At 38.9% G+C, this 24,094-nt stretch overlaps 2 protein-coding genes across 20 annotated transcripts in view; one reads left to right on the top strand and one right to left on the bottom strand.

Moving 5' to 3' along the window:
• VASH2 (vasohibin 2) overlaps positions 1-3,514 on the top strand; it is a 39,840-nt gene extending 36,326 nt beyond the window's left edge. For 10 of the 11 annotated variants that reach the window (XM_082702525.1, XM_082702517.1, XM_082702521.1 and 7 more), the window contains one exon: positions 42-3,514. In XM_082702525.1, coding sequence (XP_082558651.1) covers positions 42-111 — 70 coding nt within the window. In that variant the 3' untranslated portion in view covers positions 112-3,514. The remainder of the gene's footprint in view (positions 1-41) is intronic. The other variant, XR_014303821.1, reaches the window with a different exon arrangement.
• Positions 3,355-23,843, bottom strand: ANGEL2 (angel homolog 2). 9 transcript variants are annotated; one of them, XM_082702509.1, is made up of 9 exons: positions 22,200-22,464; positions 19,723-20,048; positions 14,776-15,032; positions 14,059-14,128; positions 12,488-12,909; positions 11,251-11,377; positions 10,785-10,842; positions 7,576-7,739; positions 3,355-5,796 (listed from the first exon to the last, which is right to left on the bottom strand). In XM_082702509.1, exons 1-9 carry the CDS (start codon positions 22,256-22,258, stop codon positions 5,645-5,647), a joined length of 1,635 nt encoding a protein of 544 aa, XP_082558635.1. In that variant the 5' UTR covers positions 22,259-22,464; the 3' UTR covers positions 3,355-5,644. The 9 variants fall into 9 exon arrangements, 8 of the variants coding, with proteins under 8 accessions (XP_082558635.1, XP_082558637.1, XP_082558640.1 ...); XM_082702511.1 differs by having other exon boundaries at positions 22,241-22,451; XM_082702514.1 differs by lacking the exon at positions 19,723-20,048 and adding an exon at positions 17,623-17,872 and having other exon boundaries at positions 22,200-22,287.
• Positions 23,844-24,094: the final 251 nt, after the last annotated feature.

Raw genomic sequence — 24,094 nt, forward strand, 5'->3', positions numbered from 1 at the left:
TTCTATCCCTTCCCTCTCCCCCACCTGCCTTTGACCCCTAGGCCCGCACTGCCTGAGAAGGTGGCTGACCTCAGCACGCTGAATGAGGTGGGCTACCAAATCCGAATTTAGGCAAGCCATATCAGCCAGCAAGAGGGCTTCCGTGGTGCTTCTCTCTGCACTTTACCCCAGCATCTTCAGGAGGAACTGCAGCTATTTATTGAGAACCTGTGGATTTTATTTTTAAGGATTCACTTGGACATGGAATCGGAGTGGGTGGTAACAATTAACGTTGAAAGTCACGAAGGGGCCACCATGAAAAGGCTGAAGAAACCCCACTGGGGTTGGACTGTCCCCCTCACTACAGATAGAAAGGGTCATATGTAACTGTAGTTTTCTATCTTCCCATTGACCTACTTTTATTTACTTGCTTTTGGACATGATGCCTCCTCACCAGTAGTAAATATTCCTGAAACCCTCTCTCCCACTTTTGATATAGTAAGGTAACTCAGCCAGTATTAATGTCTTTTTTCAGCAATAACAGAGGCAAGAATTGGTGGGATTTTTTTTTTTTTAAGCAGTCAATATTACCTCAGCATCTTGACATCAGATATGCAAATTTAATGGTGTTTTGTTTTTTTATATTCTATTTGTATTATTTCCCCAGTACTTCAGTGGGGATTTCCAGAAAGTTTGGAATTTTTTCCTGGTGCACACATATAATGGGATTAAGGTATTATACCAAGTGTTTTACTAAAAAGCACTGAAATTTTTCTGGCAATACGGGAAACTCTTTTCAGGACCTTGGAGTTACTTCTTAATCTTTCTTAAAGCATTCACTGACAGCAGTTTTTGTTTTTTCAAAACAAAAAGCACGATCTGAAGGTAGTCTGTGTTCTGTCACTAACATTTAAACTTTGCAAACTCCAGCAAAAAAAGCACAAGAGGTCACGGCACTGTGACACACATTTAGCAGTATTGCAAGGACCTCCAGCAACCACACACTCAGAAAGGCAGAGGCCAGAAGTGAATCGGCAGCGTCTTGAGAACCAGATAACCTTTCTGTTCACGTCCCATCCGATTTTTAGACTCTTGAGTCAGGCGTTGGTTCGGAGGACTCACTGTTGTCAGGGAGGGGTCCTGATGTCTTATATTAAGACCAAAGGTGGCACATGTGGTCCCTTTCCAGGCCCTCTCTTTGAAGTACCACTTCAGGACCTAGGAACTGGTATTGGAAAATGCGATGAATTAAGAGAAACAGAAACTTCTTTTAAATGGAAAAGTCTTCAGGTAGAGGGTTCTACCTTCGAGTGTGACGGAGTCCGTGAAGGACAGTGTGTCTGTATAACTTTGGACTGCGGGCCGCGGAGAGGAGCTCTACTCGTCAAGTGTGTACGTTGTCACCATCAAGAGTGTGCTTCTGTTTCGTCTGTTGTAGCTCGGCGGCTGTGCCAACACAGGAGGCCAACTCGCAGATGTACATGAAGTCTGCTAGTCAACACAAGTGTTATTTCAGTTGCCAGGACTTCCTCTCTGGCTTTCTTTGCCTGAAGGTGATTTTAGAATGGGGAGTGGAAAAATAATCTGCTCATTGAGATTCTGTACCATTAAAACCACTGCAGGTGACCTCATCCCTCAGCCATGCGCACGTGCGCTCCCTTTATGCTAAAACTCAGTGGCATTAATGGAAAGTGATTATTTTCTTGAAAAAGAAGGAAGTTTAGTGTCCTTTACGTGAAAAGGACCAAGTAAGTGGACATCTCAATTACATTAAAATAGAGAAGTTAAAAATTCTGAACTAAAATCACTCTAAGAATAGTGTCAGTTTGAGTTAAGATGAGTTATCTTTGTATCTCTTCATAAGGCAAACTCATTTGCAGCCTCATGACCACGTCTACTGAAATATCTGAGTTCTGAAACAATACTGACTTAGCTCTCTCTGTGAAAAATAAGATATGTGTATCTTATGTTTGCCAATCTGAAATTTTATTATCACTAATAGTACACCATTTATACCACGGTGATCTTTCTAAGAGCTTAGACTAGGATTTTCCAAGTTTTACTTAAGTACTGTCCCATCCAAAATACAGAATGTCATTAGCTGCAGAGCCCCTTTTTTTCCCCACAAAAAAGGGTAAAGAATAGGAACACAAACTATTCTAAGACGCTGATGTACAAGCCTTAAAACCACCGCTGGTTTGGTGATTCAATTAGTAACCTGATTTCCACTCCCTTCTCGATGGTAAGATTCAGTCCCCCAGAGCCAGGGTTAGTCACAGAAACATGAAAAGTAATTTAAAATGCTCTTAGTTTTCATTTTAGCTTTACTGCCTGTGGAATTATGTTGATTTCTAAAAGATCTGAGAAAGGTACCAGACTCTTCCATTCTAGCGCAGGTATTTGATTAAGATGATATTTAGGCAGAAACAAAACAAAACAAAAAATGACATGATTTATTCCCCCCAAAATTAATTTTAAAACTGGCTATTATTCAAAAAATAAAAGATAAAACTATGAGATGATTTGAATCTAGTTTTTAAAGTTATTAGTGCAAGAGAAATTTTACGCTTAAGCCATTATGGGGATATATGCAAAGTTTAAATGGATGACAGAAATCTTGATTTCAGACTCCATGTGCTGTTTTGAGTACACTTTATTTCAGAAAGTGATATCTAGTATTTTCTATACACTTTGAAATCATGAGCATTTCACTTTTTCTAAGTCAATTATTTCATAAGGATTTTATTAATAGATATTGGTAAATAGAACTTTGGAAATCTTAATTCTGTATTCTTACTATACCCAAGGCTTTTGTAAGCTATAGTTTTATGTACAACCTTGTACAGTTTTTTTGACACACAATTCAGAATCTTGTTTATTCTCTTGGACTTTGTTCTGGCCAATACATTTTTTTTAAACCTTTAAGGAAAACTGTGATTGTTTTAGTGGGTATTTTTCTAAGTAAAGGAAAAGTTGTATAATGGTATTTTAGAGAATGCCAGATAAGTGCATGTTTCAAGTTAATGTTTTTCTCATCACTTGTATGTTTATACACAGCATGGGACTTTAATAAAAACCATCCTGGAAACTTAAGGATTGTTTTTCTTCCAAAAACGTATGTAAGAGGGTGTGATTTATTTTTTTCTTGTCCTTTTACTTGTCCTAGTAAACTCATTTATCACTCCCTCACCCTTATCTTCTTCCACAATTTTCAGACCCTGTATTCAACACTATTCTGTTTTGCCACATCTGAATTCACTTACATGTTAGCATCACTCTAAGTAATACAGGCTGTAGGGTAATGAAATAGTTTAGAAGGGACAACAGCCCAGTGGACACACTTAGCACACCTACCACAAAACCTCCAGGCACAGATACACTAGAGTAATAATTTATTATTTGATTCATAGAGACGAAGTGCAAATGACTTCTGTTTCCCCAAATCCCTGAATTCTCTGGATCTCTAACTTGGTTTTTTAGGAAAGCAAAGGGTTAAAAGCCAACAGTTGTTAAATTCCAAAAAAAAAAAAGACAAGATTTCAAACATGCATATTATCTTGATATCAAAAGGTATCGGAAAACCAACATTTCTTACTCCACAGTATCTCTTTCCATTTTAAAACTTGGCCAGTACAGCACTTCCGCCTGGGGGTGATTTGGCTTAAGCAATTAACCAGATTTAAATGCTTTTTGGCAGGTAAATACAAGGCTCCAACAGAATCATCAATTCTGACCAAAAAAAGTAAAGAGAAGTGGACAGTTCATTTTAGCAGAGCTTCAAAAACCTGTGAGAAGGTTGCACTGACCCTTTGGCCTCCAGTTCACAAAATACTACGTCCTATATGCTCAAGTGGAAAGCATTTTTATGGATTTATTCTACAAAGTGAAGCACATGAAAAGGGCCTAAAATTAATATATTGATCAGGACATAAAAAATTAAATTTTCAGAGGTTTTCAGAGATGTTAGTTTAGCAACAATGGCCTATACACAAAGTTATCTGTTAATAAACTCACAACACAAAGGAGTAATTAATGCATTTTCATTTTTCTTCCCCCAATATTAAAAAGGATTAATCATACTATTATTTGATGAGGACAATATCTGTTAATTAGAGCACACAATATTCTGCAATCTGTTACTAGAAAACGTGGAAAGTCTTAGAACTACAGTTAATACTGTAAGTAAAAACCCAAAAAAGTGAGAAATTAAACATTTAAAAATACTTATCATTTTTCATAGGTAAATCCTCATAACCTACACGCCTTGTTCAGGTAGTCATTTGATTTCTTTTCTCAAAAAATAACTGTAGTAAATATACTTTAGTACAAAAACCTTTAAAGTCCAGGACCCGGAGTAAATACTGCTTTCTAATTTCAGAAAAGGCATTCTATGAAGAACACCCATTGTAAAAACTTCTATAATTCAGTATAATTGAATATAAAATCACTACTTAGTAAAAATGTGCATAATTTTTTTATCCTATTGTCTAAAAATGAGGACACATTAACTTTTTTGTTTTAAAATGTTCGATCCAAACACAGAGCGCCACCTGTGGGACTCACTAGACCTGCTCTTGACCACTTTATAAAAAAATGTCAGCACCACGTCACACTGCTGCCTCATTAGGAAAGAAAACAAAGGAACATCTTAGAAACAATACCACTAAGACAGTTAAAATTACTAGTTAGGAGTATTAGGTCTCCAAGTTGGTATCTCCCCACTAGTTCTACGGGCTTCCTAAATATCTGAGCAAAACCAAAAGAATCTTATAGCTGCCACTTTGTTCTAAAGACAAGTTTCCTAATAAAATAAATTTCCACAGAACTGGTTCAGAAAAATAAAGTTGCTCCTCCAACCCGGGAATCTCTTCTTGAAACTGAAGAGAAAACAAACAAAAAACCAAAATCCCCACAAACTGCTAGGCAAACAAAGGCATTCTAACCCAGTCTCTGCCTCTCTCAGGCATGCTGGAATGGTCTGCCTGTCACAGGATGGAAAGAGGGCGTCTGTAAAGCACTTCAACTCTTAGTTACAGTGACCTACATCTCCCAACAAAATGCAGACATCGTCCACGGCTCAGGAGAGGAGTAAAGACGAATTAAGCAATCTGTACAATTCTAAGAAGCATTATCAAGCCCCCTCAAAACCAAACTAAAATGGCTGGTTGGACACTTGTGAGCGATTTCTGAGATAAACTAATTAGGACTTAACAAACAGATGGTCCTCACAATGAAATCAGGCCTTCTGGAAGGGAAACGAGTTGTGGTTTGCAGGAACTCAAAGATACTTTGGATCCACCATAAAGCTTGCCAAAAACATCAACTGAAATTCTTTACTAACTAAAGAGGATGCACTATGTTTAAAAATCACTGTCAACTTTACTGGGATTTAGAATAAAAAATATTTACAACTCTTTTACAATAAGGAGTAAACGTTTAGATCTCACTTGTCAGGAAAATATTTTTTTGGTATTACAAAGAAAATTGTTGTAAACTTGTTTGTTCTGATATCTGTTTCAAGCATTTAACACAACCTCTTCAGAAACTCCACGGCATAAAAATAAACATGCAAACTCTCAAGAAATATTTTACATTTTTTGAAAAAGAATATAAATCGGAAAGAAAAGTATATATATATATGTATGTATATACAATCAAAGAAGAGTCACAGCTCAAGTCTGAACTTAGCCAATAAAGGTAGATGATCTGAAGAATTATTTTCATTTGGAAGTCCATTAACAGTCCATAAGTCTTGTTCCGTAAGGAGTGATAGTCTGGCCAGAAGTTTCAAGCCACCAACCAGAGCAACCTCAGCTCCTACATTAAGGAAACACATGTTTAGAGAAACTGTGTCAACAGGTCATTGTAAATTAATCATACAAGCCCTCCTTTAAACGATGATACAGAACTTCAGAACCTTCTGGAGTCTAGTGGGAAACAGCTTTTAGAATATGATTACATTTCATATTGAGTTATAAGCTAATTATAGTTCTTAGGCACAGCAATTTCAGATGTTTGGTTTTTTCCCCTGGTTCAAATTTGTTTTGAGTTCTGCAAATAATCTTTAGAAGAAAATATCAGTGCAACACATAAGTACGTTAAAGGTAATCTGAAGGGCACCTGGGTGGCTCAGTTCAGTTAAGCATCTGACTTCGGCTTAGGTCATGATCTCAGGGTGGAGAACGAAACCCCTAGCGGGATTCCACTCTCAGCAGGGAGCTTGCTTGTCCCTCTTCCTCTACCTCTGCCCCAACTTGTGCATGCTCTCTGTGCTGAATAAAATCCTTAAAAAATAATAAAAATTTAAAAATGAAGTAATTTTGAGGGGCGCCTGGACAGTCCGGTCAGTTAAGCCTCCGATTCTTGGTTTCTGCTCAGGTGATGGTGTCAGGATTATGGCGTTAGCTCCACGATGGGATCCAAGCTCAAGGCAGAGTCTGGTTAGGATCCCTCTCTCTCTCTCTCTGCCACTCCCCCTTCCCCCCATGCTCACACACATGCTCTCTTGCTCTCTCTAAAAGAAATAAATCTTAAAAAAAAAAAAAAAAAAAAGTAATGTGAGATTGAGGACTACATAAGAAATTCATCAACTATCCTATATCTGTATAAACCAGACACACCCAGCGACAGCTGAGTAGGAAGTTTATAGGGTGCCTGGAGATTAAATTAGTATACACTGGCCCACAGTAGAGTCAGAGGACCATCTGATATGCCGGTCCGTGGCACACTACTGCCACCTAGTGAACACTTTGAGCATGACAACTCCCAGACCCCGACTACAAATTCAAAGCAGCAAGCCTATTTCATAGACTTGATCTTAGTTGGGGAGGAGTAAGCCATCCAGAGTATTACTAATACAGGTTATCCTCAGTAGGAAGGAGAAAACAAGCAGAAGAAAAAAGGAGAAAAGAAAAGTAGCACAAAAAAAGGGGGCGGAGGGAAATCAGAAAAGACAGAACAGCTGCCCACATTTTGGACTTGTGAAGTTTTCTGAATGATATTCTCTGACTTCTAGTCATTTTAAACTGCATTCTGTTCTCCACATTAAGTCCTTTGGTTAATATTTAAAACCTTACTTTCACTGACTCGTACAAGGAAAACTGTCTTAATCACCTCTGCTTTTTGAAATCACATATTCATATAATGGACTTCTCTTTCCAGAAAGATCCAGAGTCAACATGACACAACTGTCCATTGCTGGCAATACAACAAGGTCCTCCCATGAAGGCAGTATGCGTTAGTAAAATTTAAGTACAAAACTACCTGATGTTGCTGTCACACATACACAAAAAGAAAGTAAATTTACGGCAAGTAAAACTAAAGGGCAATACAAGAGGCCCGTAACTCGGAAGCTGACTGGCACTGGAAGGAGGAGCTAAGGATATAATTCTTAGGCGATAATTTGCTTTGAGGTCCTTCACTGCTTCCATGTTTTACAGGTGATTAACTGATTTACTCAAATACATTACCAAAAAATTTTTTTTAACTTTTAAATTTAGAACGTCACCTAGATGTTTAGCTAACTTTCTCAAACTCAGCCCGAGGTTGGAGTTACTCTCTTCTCAAGCACAGTGCAAGATTACATGTATTCTTTACCTGGCTGCCTGGCAACATCTTCCTTTTCAGCAGAATAGAAAATATAATCCACAGTTATGGCACTTCGGGAATGACAAGTGGTCACTTCTGGAATTCCAGTGTCAGGAAAATAATGTGAATAAACAGATGACAAGCTGAAATGGTGCCGTAAATTTGAAGATAATCTAAATTGAAAAGAAAAATTGCTTAGCATCCATCAAGTTTTTCTTGATTTTTAGACTCCTTCCTGTTTAAAGCACTTTCTCATTTAATTTCCAGACAAAGCCTGACATTCAGATAAGCGTTATTTAGACAGACCACACCACAATCTGGCATTCTGTTCATTCATGTGGTGATACTCAAAACCCATTATCAAGGCTGTGATACGTGGGGTAAAAACTTAATTATTTACATATTAATGTGATTTATTATTAATTAAAACATATTTGAAAGGGGCGACTGGGTGGCTCAGTGGGTTAAAGCTTTTGCCTTTGGCTCAGGTCATGATCCCAAGGTTCTGGGATCGAGCCCTGCATTGGGCTCTCTGCTCCACAGAGAGCCTGCTTCCTCCTAGCTCTCTGTCTCCCTGCCTACTTGTGATCTCTGTCAAATAAATAAATAAAATCTTAAAAAAAAAATATTTGAGAGCCTGTATTTCCTAATATGCACTCTAAAACAATTTATAAGTTATTTGTTGTATTTTTAAGAAAAAAGGTGGTCTTTATGAATATAACTTCTAAATAATATAAATAAATAAATGCATAAATAAATAAAGAACCCATATGACTTTTGATGTCAGACTGGCTATATTTTTCTATGATTATTCTTGCTATGACATATCAGATAATCTTGTACTATATCCTAAACCAGCTTCTATAATGGTTTCTAGTTATGTCACGTTACAAATACATGTGCTGTAATGAAGAATTTAAAAATCATTTCCGATAAATACATCTTAAAAGTTTAAAGATCTTTTATATTGTGAAAAAAATTTTTTTAAACTTTAAAAAATTCAACATTTAAGTAATACCTACTAAGTTTCAGGCACTATCTTAGGTGCTTAAGATACACATATAAAGACAGTTTTTAAAGAGCTTAATGTCAAAGAACAAAGGTTATTCTTTCCAAATAACCTTAATTTCCAGTTTTAGCAATGTTTTATGTCTCAGGATTGAGACATATTATTATTAAATGTAAAGTAGGTTTTTCTCAAACTGTTCTCTTACTGTCAATTTTTTGGTTTACAGATAATAAGCTCTGTGTATAAGCACATTACATGTATATATAGATACTTAAAAGTATCTTATACCTCATTTTGTTATAAAAAGATTTTAGAATTAGTCAAAACCAAGTATTTGTTAGATTTGTCTTTTTATTCATCTTACTCAAGGAGGGCGCCTGGCTGGCTCAGTTAAGCATCTGCCTTTCAGGTCAGGTCATGATCTCAGGGTCCTGGGATGAAGCCCTGCATAACAGGCTCCCTGCTCAGCAGAGTTGGCTCCTCCCTCTCCCTCTGCTCCTTCCCACTGCTCTCTTTCTCTCACATATGCTCTCTCTCTCAAATAAATAAAATCTTTTTAAAAAAATCTTAGGGGGATGCCTGGGTGGCTCAGTGGGTTAAGCCTCTGCGTTCGGCTCAGGTCATGATCTCAGGGTCCTGGGATCGAGCCCTGCCCTGGGCTCTCTGCTCAGCAGGGAGCTTGCCACCCCCACCCCCTCTCTGCCTGCCTCTCTGCCTTCTTGTGATCTCTTTGTCAAATAAATAAATAAAATTTTTAAAAATCTTAGGGAAGTTTTTACTGTATTTGAAAGGTTTAATCATGAAGTTTTTTTTTTTTTTTTAAAGATTTTATTTATTTATTTGACAGAGAGAGATTACAAGTAGACAGAGAGGCAGGCAGAGAGAGAGACAGGGAAGCAGGCTCCCTGCTGAGCAGAGAGCCCGACGCGGGACTCGATCCCAGGACCCTGAGATCATGACCTGAGCTGAAGGCAGCGGCTCAACCCACTGAGCCACCCAGGCGCCCTAATCATGAAGTTTTAAATATTCTTTTTTAAAATATCCAAAAACTGTTGCTTCCTATATTACTAGGTTTTTACATGAGATAATATTTTCTCAACACATAGTATACAAAATAAAAACAAGACTGAGAAGCAGATAAAATGAATAAGAGGGGATTCTAATTGGTCCCTAAATGCAAATGTTAAAACAAAAATTAAAATTAATAAAAGAGCCACAATATAAAATCAAAACATTTTAAGAATTTCCCAAAGAGACAAGATTTAAATCTCTATCCTGCTCTATTCACATCTATTTCTCAACCATAACCCCAAATATTCATGCTTCTTTACTAATAATAAGGAATCCAGGCATCTCCACCCTTCGACCTTTGGTAACTTTCCCTGTAGTTCAACAGTTATAAATACTTATGTAAACTATATAATTTATATTTAAATATATAATTAAATATATAATTTATATTTATAATTAAATATATAATTTATATTTAAATATAAATATTCATACTGGCATATTCTTTTTTGGATCAATTCTCCTGCAGATTATTTTGAGATGTAGTAAGTCAAAGGAGGCAAAGCATCCTCTTGAAATCTGAAAGGTATTTTCCTGTGATCCTGACCTTTGTTTAAATATGTAATAGCAGGGGCACCTGGGTGGCTCAGTGGGTTAAAGCCTCTGACTTCAGCTCAGGTCATGATCCCAGGGTCCTGGGATCAAGCCCCACATTGGGCTCTCTGCTCAGCAGGGAGCCTGCTTCCCCCTCTATCTGCCTGCCTCTCTGCCTACTTGTGATCTCTATCTGTCAAATAAATAAATAAGATCTTAAAAAAAAAAAATATGTAATAGCAATGTATTTCACAGAACTAGCTGGTCCAGGTCCACGGACAGGCTCTTTGCTATAAATAACAATGCTTAAGCCCTTACTATGAACCGAACACCAAGCTTTTCATGCTTTGTCTCATGCAGTCCTCCCAAGTACCCGAAGTATAGACAAGGAAACTAAATCTCAGAAATGTTAAGCTTCTTGCTCAGAATCACACATGTAAAATGTAGCACAGTTAGGAACTCAGGTCTGTTTGACTGAGGAGCCAGCATTCTTCACCAGCATGGAAAAACATCCTTTTCATTTTTTATCCAAGTGGTTTTTGAGAAATAATTTTTTTAGCCAACTTAAGTCAGTAAATGTCTACTGTTATTTCCCAGAACTCACTTTTCAGCTGTCACTAGGACCTCTGTTTTGTCCAGCTCTGTCTGTGTCAGATCACTGTCTATAAGAAGAAAGAGAAATATATTAAACTTTCAATATATTGTTCTGTTCTAGTTTTCCATAGAATAGTCCTCTTACTCTAGGAATGATATTCAAGACATGTTTAGTTTAGATAGATGCCTAGTTAAATGCTCCATCAGGGAACCTTTATGTTTTGATGGTCTCCATAATTAGCAAAACTGAAATGCAAACATTCCAAAGCAACATGCAAGTAATTCATGCAGATAATTTTGGAAGGTCAACTTAAGAATGGTAAATTTAGAGTTCATTAAGAAAAGGACTAAGAAAGTAAGTATAATGTTTTTTATAATTCATCCCTGAGATGTTATCCCTTGAAAAATTTAGTTTTATGTCTTCAAAGGGAACACTATTATCAAGGAGACTGCCAAAATGTACTACGAACACTTACCTGTCTTTTCTACTTTTGGTAACTGCTGTACCTCATACACACAGTTCTGTGAGATACCTAGGTTTGGGGGCCAAATGGGAATAGATAAAATTCTTTGTCCCCGTGAAGACTGTTCCTGGCCAGATACCTAAACAAAATTTCAACAGGTACCTTAAGTGAATAGATTTTAAATAGTTTCTGTATTGAAAATTTTATGTCTTAAATAAGAGGAAATCCAAGAATGGCACTACCCATTATTCATCATAGTAAGTGATTATCTGTGCTTATGAAATCTTGTTCAAATACAATTCAGAAAGCAGTTATTATTGACATAAAAATGGCAATATTGGGGCGCCTGGGTGGCTCAGTGGGTTAAGGCCTCTGCCTTCGGCTCAGGTCATGATCCCAGGGTCCTGGGATTGAGCCCCGCATCGGGCTCTCTGCTCCTTGGAGAGCCTGCTTCCTCCTGTCTCTCTGCCTGCCTCTCTGCCTACTTGTCATCTCTATCAAATAAATAAATAAAATCTTAAAAAAAAAAAATGGCAATATTTTCCTTTCCTGTCACTCCAATTGGGACATCTATATGATCTATAACTTTGGACTAATACTGCCGTTCCTGTCTTTCAATTATATTAATATAAAATCTTACATATTTTATATAACTATTATTTAAAATACTAAGGGAGATCAACTCTTACAAAATTTTAGAACTATCACTCAAACCTCAATGGTGGAGAGTTTATTTTGGTTAAAATCCTGAAGATCGAATGATGTGAAGTAAGCAACAGAAAGCACAATGAAGATAAAACATGGGATATAGTCAGCTAAGAAACTGAAATATTTAGCATTATGAAAAGGAAAATGTACATAGTAAAGAAATACTAAATTACTATTTTGCCAACTATATTGCCCACATCCAGCATTCAAAATTCTATTACCCGTCCCCTTATGAGTAGTTCCTTATTTACAAAGTATTAATGTCTATCAATGCTTTTATTTTTCTTCTTCTCCTGCACTTTGGATTTTTTGCTACCTGCCAACTCCTCTAAGCAGAATGCTGCCATAAATAGATGGAAAAGATGAAGTTCAACCAACTGAGCATCATTACTTATTAGTAGTTGGGGAACATCATCATAGCTTGGTAAAGCAAGGGTACTGGGAACCCAAGGTTTTCAAACAGCCAGTGATGACTATCCCCGCACTACGATGAACAGAGAGACTAAGTCTGCCTCCTAATAATGACGAAGCAAGCACTTACCTTGCCAATGGCAAGTCCTTCATAATTCAATTTTCCTTCCTTTATAAAACTATAGAGCGGAGAACCAGGAACAGAATTAAAGTCACCACACATAACGATAGGGCAGAAGCTGCCATCTTTCTGATGGGCAACACTGGAAATCTCTGCCAGAAGCATTGCCAATTGGGTCAGCTTAATATCACCTCGCCTTGGGTTATACAACAGATGTGTGTTAGCTACACAGATCACAGGAGAGGCAGCACTCGGAATTTTGGGCTGCAAAAGTAACACTAATCCAACATTGTCTCTATCCAACAGAGGAACATCACGGCGGTAGAATTCCACTGGGTTCACTGATAAGAGTGAAAATTTGGAATGTTTGAAGCAGATGGCACAGCCATCAGGTTTCCTTCCTGTCCGCATCTTGTATTCACAGTGATAACCTACAAGGAAGAAAGAAATTTAACACAGGGTCTGCCATATAAGCCTATAAGGCAAAACATAACTCTCCTAATACCTCTGAACAATATTTATCAAAGTGTCTTCTCCCAAGCATTAATAACGTAGGATGTTAAGTTTGAGATGCGGTCTAGGTCCTAAGACTGGGTCTCTCTACTGGCTGACTCCAGTCTTAAATATGCTGACGTGCGTGACCATGCTCTCCTTCCCATCCCGATCAAAGTCAAGACGAAGACAGTGAGGCCTTATAATCATCTACACTGCCCATCTACACTGCCCAGCCCCCCGACAGCCCATCTCTGACCTTTCTGCCTCTGACTCTTCCCCACTTGCTCAACTCCCCACACATCTCACCACCTGCCTTCAGGCACTTCTATTTCAGGGTCTCTGCTTTGCTATTTCCATAGTCTGGAAGGACAGAGACTTATCTATGTGGCTCACTGCTAGATCACCGCAGCCTACAACAGTACATAGGATATAGCAGGCGTTCAAAAAATATTTGCGAAGAATGAATGCAAAGTAGGCAGCATTTCTTAAATAGATGAACTGTTTCTCGAAGTGTTCATTCATCAAACAGGTTTTTAGCTTCTACTTGTTTGTTACTGGTAGACACTGATGTTATAATGATGAACCAGACACAATGGTCCCTGATAAGGAACTCGGAAACTTGGGGGTCTAGTGGTGGGTAGAGCAACTCCTGGAAAGAAATCTATTAGGAGATTCTTACATACTTTTCTGTTTGAATTAAAATTATCTATCAAGAGGTGCCTGGGTGGTACAATCGGTTAGCATCTGACCGTTGGTTTTGGCTCATGTCGTGATCTCAGGATTGTGGGATCGAGCCCCATAGCAGGCCCAGTGTGGAACCTGCATAAGAGTCTCTCTCCCTCTGCCCCTCACCCCCAAAAGAAATAAATATTTAAAAAATTTTTAAAAAATTATGTATCAATCCAAAAATTCCCACTTAAAATACATCAATCTTTTCCTGACCTTTTGAAATGGGTACTAAGTTTTTTCAAAATTAAGACTTTCTTCTTTGCCTAAATACACCATACATCATTGTTAGCATGTTATACTTTAACAACACACAAATCTTTCAAAGTAAATCTGGCTAAAATAAAGTCACATTGTACCCAAAGATTCCAAACTTGGCCTGATCTCTGCTCCATAATGATCTTCTTGAACTTCTTGCAAACAAAGTACCTTGGAAGGAAAAAAATGGCTTGAATTAAAACAGAGAGCAAATATGAATTTTCTGATGCTTTCATCTTTAAAAATAGGCTGCTAAAATTCTAAAAACCTAATGAAAGTTGAAATAAAAAGACTTAAGCCTTTTTTCTTGAAACTATCAAATTGATATTTCCAAATTTGATCAGTCCTCAAAAACCTGGCCTCTCTTACCATCCAAAACTGGTATTTCCCAAAAGAAGTATTTTAAATTTACATGCTGGAATTCTTTTTCCTGAATTACAATGTTCTTTAGTACTAAATCCTTCTAGTCCTTTCTCAAGGTGATTTCTTTGAATGTATCTAGATTTTTAGAGGAATGACTTACATTTTAAATCAATGGAAGTACTTACTGAATATTTAATACACTGCCAGTCTCTGTTTTCAAAACTGACTGGCAAGCAGAACTTTTTGGATCTTTTTTGAAAATTTAATGATTATTTACACCAACAACCATTCGCAAATGATGCTTTGGAAGTCATGATACATTGTTAAAAACTGTTCCATCACTATATTTAAAACCATCTTCCCTTCTTAGACCACAGACAAAAAGGGGTAAAACCCATTTAGTTCACAGATAAACTTTTCTTATGCGAAGAATTTTGATGATATTCTGCACTTACATCTGCATCAAAGTGTTTAATTTCTTTCAGGATATTGGGGAACCTAAAACTCCAGTGTAAAACTGGCCGCCGGCAGTGTCTATACAGATGTGAATTGTCTTCCAATAAATCTTGTGAAAGTATATTATAGGACATCACTGAAAAGTCAAACTTGTTATCACTGTCTTCACATTTGGGGTCAACATTTTTGTCTCCTAGGATCTTCGTCTTGTCTTTATTATGGTTACATATATATTCCCAATGTCGTTGAATTGTGCCTGTTAAAATATATTGAACAAAATATAAAGAATTAATGAAAAATGACCAAATATTTTCCGGCATGAGATTTTTTTTGCCTTTTAAAAATTCCCACAGGCAATGAACAGAATGTTTTCCCCTAGGAAATGGCAACATAGCGCTATGAAACTGGAAGCTGTCATCAAATTGATTACGAAGGCAGTAAAATGATACAAAGACCGACCAACAGGTATAAAAGATTAAAAGGAGTTAGCAGGTCATTTTGGAGACTGAGAGAGTGTTCATAAAGTTAAGACTACATAGCTTCTCATTTACTTACAGTTAAGAAGTGGCTCTGCCAGACATGCTCAGCAACTTCATAACCATGATAGTGTACAGTTGACCATTGAACAAAGTGGGGTTGGAGGGGAGGGTTAAGGGCACTGTGCAGTTGAAAATCCACATAAAACTTTTGACGCCTTCAAAACTTTACTAATAGTCTGTTGTGGACTGGAAGCCTTACCAATAACAAAAACAGTATATTAACACATAACTTGTATGTTATATGTATTTTATACTGTATTTTACAATAAAGTAAGCTGACGAAAATATTATTTTCTTTTTATTTATAAATTTATTTTATTATATTTATATTATAAATTTATTTATAAATTTATTAAAATCATAAAGAAAGGGGTGCCTGGGTGGCTCAGTTGGTTAAGTCTGTGCCTTTGGCTCAGGTCATGGTCTCAGGGTCCCGGGATCAAGCCCCGCATCTGGCTCTCTGCTCAACAGGAAGCCTGCTTCCCCCTGTCTCTCTGCCTGCCTCTCTGCCTACGCAGAGACCCACGCAGTTTGACTCTTGTTCAAGGGTCAACTGTATTTGCATGTCACAGTTGGCTTTTTAATAAGATGTTTTCACACCGTAGTTTATTTCCTATTAGTAAGATAAGATTATCAAATGATTAAGCTCTAGAAATAACTCATCTCAGAATTCTGGTTTAGACATGAATGAAGGGTGTATGATGGCAATATATGGAAGTGTATTTAGTGGAACAATGCAGACAAAATGAACAGAAGAAATCTTTTTAATGCACACCAAAGCAAACGTTGAAGATAACATCGTTGTAGAACGCTAGTCAATGACAAGGGCTGGTTGAAGAACCCAGCATGCAGCATCCAGAAATGTGTGATGGTTTACATTCTGCAAAGACACATGTACCTGGGCCCAGTGATGAAAAAAGAGAATCAAAAAGCACGAGATTTTGCAATTATAGGCAGTCCTCGACTTAGAAATGACCTACAAACACACACACAAACATACATACATATGCCCCTTCGATCTTATCTTCCTCACCCCACCATGGAAGGCATGCCATGGAAAGGCATGAAGAAAAATGTGGAACTTTTAGAGATTCTATGAGCTCAACAGAAGGGGAAAACAAGAAATGGGAAGAGCCTGGGAAAACAGATTTGGAGATCGGTTTTCAAGCAGGAAAAACCTCAGCCCTAGAATATCTCCCTTTTCCTGCATGTAGGTTTTCACTTTATTGGATTACAATGCCTAAGATTCTACCAACTAAAAATTAAATTGAGGATAAATAATTCCATACATACGGGGAAAAAAGACCAAAAGTGAAATTTTAAAATACCCTCTGGTAAACGAGTTTAGTAAGATTGCTTTCCTCAAAATCTAAATGCCGAAAGCAGCGGCATGGAAGGAATAGGCATTTTGACCAGAGGCTCGAAGAGGAAGATTATTTTTATGACTACTGAGGTCTGGGTGGATCAGCAGTGCTGGAGACTTACAGTACCATGAAGGCACTAAGAGCCTGAGGAGAAGGTAAAGAAAAAAAGAGTGACGGAAAGAAAACCAAACCAAACCCAAGCCATCTGGGATTAAAGAACTTAGCCTGGAGCTTGTCCTATACTCAGGAAAGGGATGGAAACTATCCCCTTCTGCATCCTTCACTGAATATGGAGAATCCTACCTGCAAAGGCCCAGAACTACAGCTAACTGCACTGACTCCTTAGGACTACTCTGAGATTTGTAACAGTTTCCATGGGGAACACGGAAACAGATGGTCAGCAACTGATTCTCAAGAACTAATTACCCAGAATACAATTCATTCACAAATTGGGGACTGTCTATGATGGTTTTAGCCACAAATCATAGTCTTTATACACGTACAAGATGCAAAGGGCTCTAGTCATGCAAACACAATGCAAGCGACCATCACAGTTACAGCACTACCCTGGTGTCACCACCACATTGAAGTATGAAAGATGAAGGTCCAGAAAAGTTGTGCATATTTTCTTGTAAAATACGTGTATGGAAGGGCATAAAAATGCACTGAGATTGTATTGTCCCGACAAGCGTTTGTAAGCCAACTCTTTCTGCAATTACATTTTGAAACACATCATGACCATCAGCTCCTGGTATACTGGGGCTGGGATGATGGGGGTAAATACGTATTTTCTCCTGCCCACATTTGTTTTTAATAAACATACAGATATGTGTTTGAATGCTAGGGTTCCATGGAAGACAATTTGAAGACGACTGATAGAGATGACAGTCTTTGGCCTTCATATACTTTACAACATAAATTCACACTACAAAAGCTTATATACCTTCCATGTCAGGAGGAACAAGGCGATCACAGCAGAGAAGACAGATGAATCAAAGAAAGTAAGCAATAGGCCTGATCAGGTTTTTAGGGTGCCTAATTAAAAAGTCCTAATTGTGTCACACAAATCCTTCAAATGTCACTTTAAAGTGACAGGCAAGTTAGAAGGCTGTTCTCTTGATGGAAAAGTATTAGTGAATTATCGGAAGTCACAAATATGGCTTAACGAAGAGCATTTTCCTTATTCACAATACCTAGGAAGAACGGACATATAAAGAGTCAGATCGCAATCAAAGTTTATCAGTATGTAAATTGTAATTCCCCAAGTGTTAAAGGGAAAACAACACCATCACGATTTTCTGAGTACCTACTATGAAGCCGACAGTGTATTAGGCACTTTGACAGGTCTCATATCATCCTCAACAGGCTTTTAAAGTAGGTATTATTTCACACTAGGAAACCAAGGAGCAGGGAGGTCCCATGACCTGGCCAAGTTCACACAATCAGTGGTGGAGCAGAATGAGAGCAGGGAGTGGTTCCTGAGCCCAGGCTTATGTCAGCATGCCACAGCTCCACCTGACAGCACAGGAGATGTACGAAAGGCTAAACCAGAGAGTAGTGCGCTGACCTGATGAACAATGAATACGGGAAGGAACGGTCATCTCACGACTTCATACAGCCCAAGATTTATAGGTTATGGAGCTGATTGTCCCTAGGAACCTAATTCTAATGTCTCTAACACCTTTCATTCATTCAAATGAACATTTGTTGATGAACACATGTTGTGCTCAAGTATTAGACAAATAGATTTTCACTTTCGGTGCTTAAAATTTCTACTCAAATGTGTAGCAGAATTTCTACTTAAAAGAGCCGTAAGTAATCTTCGAGCTAACCTAGCTCTGACCTCCCAAGTGAGACTCACTTTGAGCATTTTCCTTTGACAAACTTATGTGAGCTCCCTACACATGAACACCTACACAGTCTATTTCCAAATACCTTCAGAGGAATTATCTTCACTGAAAACCATAGCTCAGTAAGAACGACAACTCAAAATTCTACCAAGATGATTCATATACACTTTGGGGGAGGAGCAGGGCTGGCAGGACAAAAGGAGTCTCGTGAATTGTTTGGAGTGAAAAGAATATAACAAAACTAGAAATTATCAACATGTTTAGAAAACAAATATTTCTTAAAGTTGATTAAGATGTTGTTCCCTTATTAAAAGATAAAACTTGGGACACCTGGGTAGCTCAGTGGGTTAAGCCTCTGCCTTCGGCTCAGGTCATGATCTCAGGGTCCTGGGATGGAGCCACATCGGGCTTCCTGCTCAGCGGGGAGCCGGCTTCCTACTCTCTCTCTGCCTGCCTCTCTGCCTACTTGTGATCGTTCTCTCTCTGTTAAATAAATAAATAAAATCTTTAAAAAAATAAAAAATAAAAGATAAAACTTCCCATAGTGTCTCAGGATTATAGCAATAGAACCCATTATGAGAAATATACTGAATAAGCTAAAATCTTATTCTGTAAGAAAATCTCTTTCATTTATGATTGTGTCTATTTAAGAGTATCTTTTTGTCTTACTCAAAAAAGTGAGCATTAAACTGGCTGGCTCAGTTGGTAGAGCATGTAATTCTTGACCTTGGGGTTGTTAGAGTCCCATATTGGGTGTGATTACTTAGAAATAAAATTGTCAAAAAAATAAATTTGAAAAACCCTTAAATTTAATTTTTTAAAATAGGTGTGTGGACTCTCAAAAACATATACCAATTTCTAGGAAGTCTAAGGACTTCTGTTTTAAAAACAATGGATTTATTATTCTTAAATTAATGTTTTAGTTTAGTCCTATATTCTTTCCCAGTCTTATTCTCTCTATATATAGTTTCTTCTATATTTACTGCCAGAAATATATAATAAAATATAAAAATAGATATAAACAAGACTTAATTTTAAAAAAATCTTTTCCTTTTTCCTAACAGAAAACTACTGGCTGAAAATAAATACTAAACCCCTACAAAATCTGGAAGAGGTTTTAAGGATTATTAGAAAGTAAAGTTTTAATAATTCTATGGCTTCTATTTCTGCACCAAGATAAATGTCACCTTTACCTTGGTGTTTTCTTCGTTTTGATGAAGGCTCATCTCCCTCAGAGTTCATGATGTAACTAGAGAGATGAATCAAAGAGTTCTGGCTCAGGTTGTCAGGTCTCCAGTTCCAGTACTGAAACGGAGTTCTAGACTCAAATAAACAAGGTGGTCTCCAATTTAATGAAAAATGCCTACTACTGAAGTATGGGTAAGGAGCACGAGAATAATGTCCAGGCCACCTCATACAACTAGAAATATGTCTGTTCCAGCAACACCTCTGCAGATTCTCCCACGGTGTCGTCCAATCTCTGGCCAGACTCTTCTGGTGATGGGGTAACATGGGGTATCTAAAAGAAATAAATACACTCCTTGAGGCACCACTATTTGTTCACGCTATAGCACCCCAAATCCAAATCTGTTTCCTCAAGGGAAGATAATGTCTAATATTTAAAATCTGACTTCTAAATCATGAAGGATTGGGGGGGCAGCTATGATTTAATTATTAGTAGCAACATCTCAAAACTCTCCCTCAGCGCCTATGAATGGCATTTGGAATACTTAACAGAGAAACCACCAGCCTCCCAAAATACCACACACGCTTCAAAAAGTCCTCAGTTCACCTGAGAGATTAACCAACCATCAAACTGGTTTTCAGAGCAGCTTTCTAATATCTAATAAAGTGTATGGATAAATAAAATCCACAGCAAATGTAATACTTGATTCAATGTAGAACACTTAAGCTGAGTACAAGAAAAGTGCATCTCTCCTTCAACTTGGGTTTGGAGTAGACAGAAACATGCTTCTGAACAGTTTTTTATAGCAAGATTCCATTTTCCAAACATCTGTAGAGCTAAGAAAACAAAAACCTATCCCAACTTCACATAATGACCTCTCTTGCTAATCAGTAGGTGGATAATTTATTTTTCCAACCTTCATTTTTTTTTTTAAGGCATGCTTCTCCTTGAAGGAAATGAAATGGGATAGTGATTACTTATTAATAATTCACCAGTACTTCAAACCCAACAGCACCAATTTACTGATCATCCAAAATATATCCAAAGCAGTGTTACCACTAACTTGAATAAATATGTTGCTCTCAGGCTCTCTTAAGAAACAATGCAACTTAAGCACCGTCTTCTTACCATACTATTCTGGCAAAATTTTGGATTCAGAGGATTTCTGTCCTTTCCCAGAACTTATTAAAGGTACAATTCTAAGACGTGTTAATAATGTCCACTTTTACCACTGAAGAAATTTTGCTTAAACTGTATTTACTGTTATTTGACTTTTATATATTCATTTTAAAGGCATTTAAATGTTTTAGGATATATTTTTGTGTATGCATTCTCAAATTGTTCTCTAAATTCAACTTAACTGTAAATCTTTAAAAGCATGACATGGGCAGACTATTCTGCTTTGTGACAACTCTGAAAGCCATAGAGATTTAGGTGCTCGCTCCACACTTTTTCTATCCTAACAGGCTACGGTATTGAAATACAATACTCGTGCTACAAAACTTATCGCCTATATTCACAGTAACTTATATAGATGTCTTTTTCGCAAGATGATGAGCTCCTTCAAGACCAGAGCCTTCTTAATCATTTTAATTCTGGTCTCTCCCTAAGTGCCTAGCACAGTGCCTGGCACACAGCTGGTACTCAGGAAAACACTGCTGAGCTGAATTGTGATCAAGCCCCCGACTGTAGGAGATTAAAACCAGATCCCCATGACTTATATAATTAATACAGTGTTGTGTTTCCCAGGTGAGGTACACCAGTCCATTTCGCATGGTACACAATAAAACTTTTTGATTTTTTACATCTAAGTATTTATTAGAAAAAGTTTGACATAATGAGTACGTCAAACCCAAGATTTCGTGGACACTGCTCAGGGCGACGCTAATACAGGCAGCATTACTGAAATGCTTAAAAAAAAAAAAAAAAGTCAATTTCAAGAAAAAAATGTAGTACACACAGGTGTGGAAGGAGTATCTGGTAATAAACCGTAAAGGCTGGTATACAAATGACTGAGTGTGAGACACACGGACACCACAAACAAACCCCCGGGTGTGCGTGCGACGCGCGCGCCGCCCTCGGGGTCAGGCCGCCCGGGGACCTACGGCGCACCCGCCGCCTCCCCGCAGACGCTCGGCTCCCGGCGGGGGCTGATGCCTGGCAGGAGGCCCCGCGACCCGGGGGCGCAGGCTGGGTCGGGGCAGGGCAGGGGAAGTGGGCCGGGGCTCCAAGGCCCAGCGGGGACGGAAAGGCACGAGCTCTGCCGGCGATCGACCGCCCCGAACCCGGCCCGGGCCCCGTCCGCCGAGCGCCCCTCCGGCTGCGCGCCGGGTTTACCTATCCCTCGGGGTCTCCGGAGGCTCGTCCCGGCGGCACCGCCGCCCGGACCCTCTTCCTCCTCCTTCCTCCCCCAGCCCGCCCCGCCCCGGGTTAACCCGGGCCGCCCGCCCCCGCTCCTCCCTCCTCCCTCCCAGCCCTACTGACCGGCCTCTCCCCACCACACAGCGGCCGTAGCCCCTCCTCACACAGCGCCACGCTTCCATCTTCCCCTCTGCGGGCGTCCAGGTCCCGGGCCCAGGGCTCAACCTCAAACTCTACACCCGCTCGGGCGGCCGAAAGCACCAGAGCTTCCCCATCACTAGACGTCGGGAGTCCGGGCCGGCTGCAAGGCATGCTGGGAGGTTCAGGCTCGCCCGGCGCCAAGTCCCCATCTTGCGCCGCGACAGCCTCCGAATTGCTTCAATCCCGAGTTAGGTTCAAGTAGCATGCGCAGAGGGTGGGGAAGCCTGCGCGGCCATTTCAGAATAGGGCAAACAACCGACCTCTGTCTTAAAGGAACAAGAGCTAAGCTAAGGGCTGAACAGCTTTGTGAAGGCCTGCGGGACGGTACAGGGTGGTTGCGTGAGAGAAAGAAGAAAAAAAAAAAATGTTTTAGCGTATGTTTATGATGATCTCGGAGATTCGAAAGGCGGATGCCCGAGGTGGAGAAAATACCCTTTTTCTCTGTGTTCCCGTGCAACTGTAGTACCAGGGATTTTTGCACTTAATTTTGTGGGAGCACATCCCCAGGGGTCATTTTTAACGTCTGTGTGTGTTGTGTGTGTCTTTTCTCAAATTTAGTATAGGACTCTAGATTATTGGAAAGCGTTATTTACGCGGAGACTTCCGCTTAGGAAACTGAGGAAGGAGGAGGAATCAACTGGGGAGATGGGGAAAGGGTACTGGCAGGCGGAATCACTGCTTTTGAAGGCTCTTTGGGAGAGCAGTGGAGTAATTTATCAGGAAGGCGTTTATAGTTCTCTGTTGATGAGGAAATCTAATGCATTTGAAAAACATTTTCGCTCAGTGTAGAGTTGATTGCCATCATTTGCAGTAGTTATGCTCTCTAAAGTTACTGCCAATAACAGAATCAGCAAATACTGAACCATTGCCTCAGATGGAAATATGGGGGTTCCCCTGAGCCTCTGGTCACATTTTAGTCACCTAATCCATACATAACATAACGTTGCACTATAACTCAGGCATGAGTGAAGCTTATCTAACCCATGCATTTTCTCTGCAAGGCACATCACAGACGTCCCGTGCTCAGCGACAACAGGCAGCACTTTGGAACTGCACTTGGGGGCCAATTGTTATTATTTTTAAGGATTTTATCTATTTATTTAACAGAGAGAGAGAGAGTACCAGAGAGGGAACACAAGCAAGGGGAGTGGGAGAGGGAGAAGCAGGCTTCTGACTGAGCAGGGAGCCCAATGCAGGGCTCGTCCCAGTACCCTGGGATCCTGACCTGAGTCCAAGGCAGAGAGGCTTAAAGACTGAGCCACCCAGGCACCCTTGGGGGCCATTTTAAATAGCAGAATGATCAACAAAAAGCACAAAAATGTGAAAAACATGGTACTAAAATAGACTGGGAAGAGAACACTTTTTATAGTGTGAGAGCTGAAACAAGAAGGCAAGCTTTGTTTCCTTCAAGCTTACCTGGGAACATGCAGGTTGGACAACTAAATTTTTCACCACTCTGTGTGGCTAAGTCCGTTAAGCATCAGACTCTTGATTTGGGCTCAGGTCACAATCTCAGTTTGTAAAATTGAGCCCCCGGTGGGCCTCCATGCTGAGTGTGGAGCCTGCTTAAGATTCTCTCTCTCTCTCAAAAAAAAAAAAAAAAAGAAAAAGAAAAAGAAAAAGAAAAGAAAGAAAAAAAAAAGCACTTGCAAGTATTGATTTTGGAGTTACATATACATTTTAGTAGATAGGCAAAATTCACAACTACATAAAAAAATGAATAGTGTTGGGCAGATACATTTCTATTTAACACAGCCCTAATTTCTGGTTGTTTATTAAATGTATTGATTGGTATCTCATAGGTCTTAGCTCTGTAA

The sequence above is a fragment of the Mustela nivalis genome, assembly GCF_964662115.1.
Source record: "Mustela nivalis genome assembly, chromosome: 16".
NCBI lineage: Eukaryota > Metazoa > Chordata > Mammalia > Carnivora > Mustelidae > Mustela > Mustela nivalis.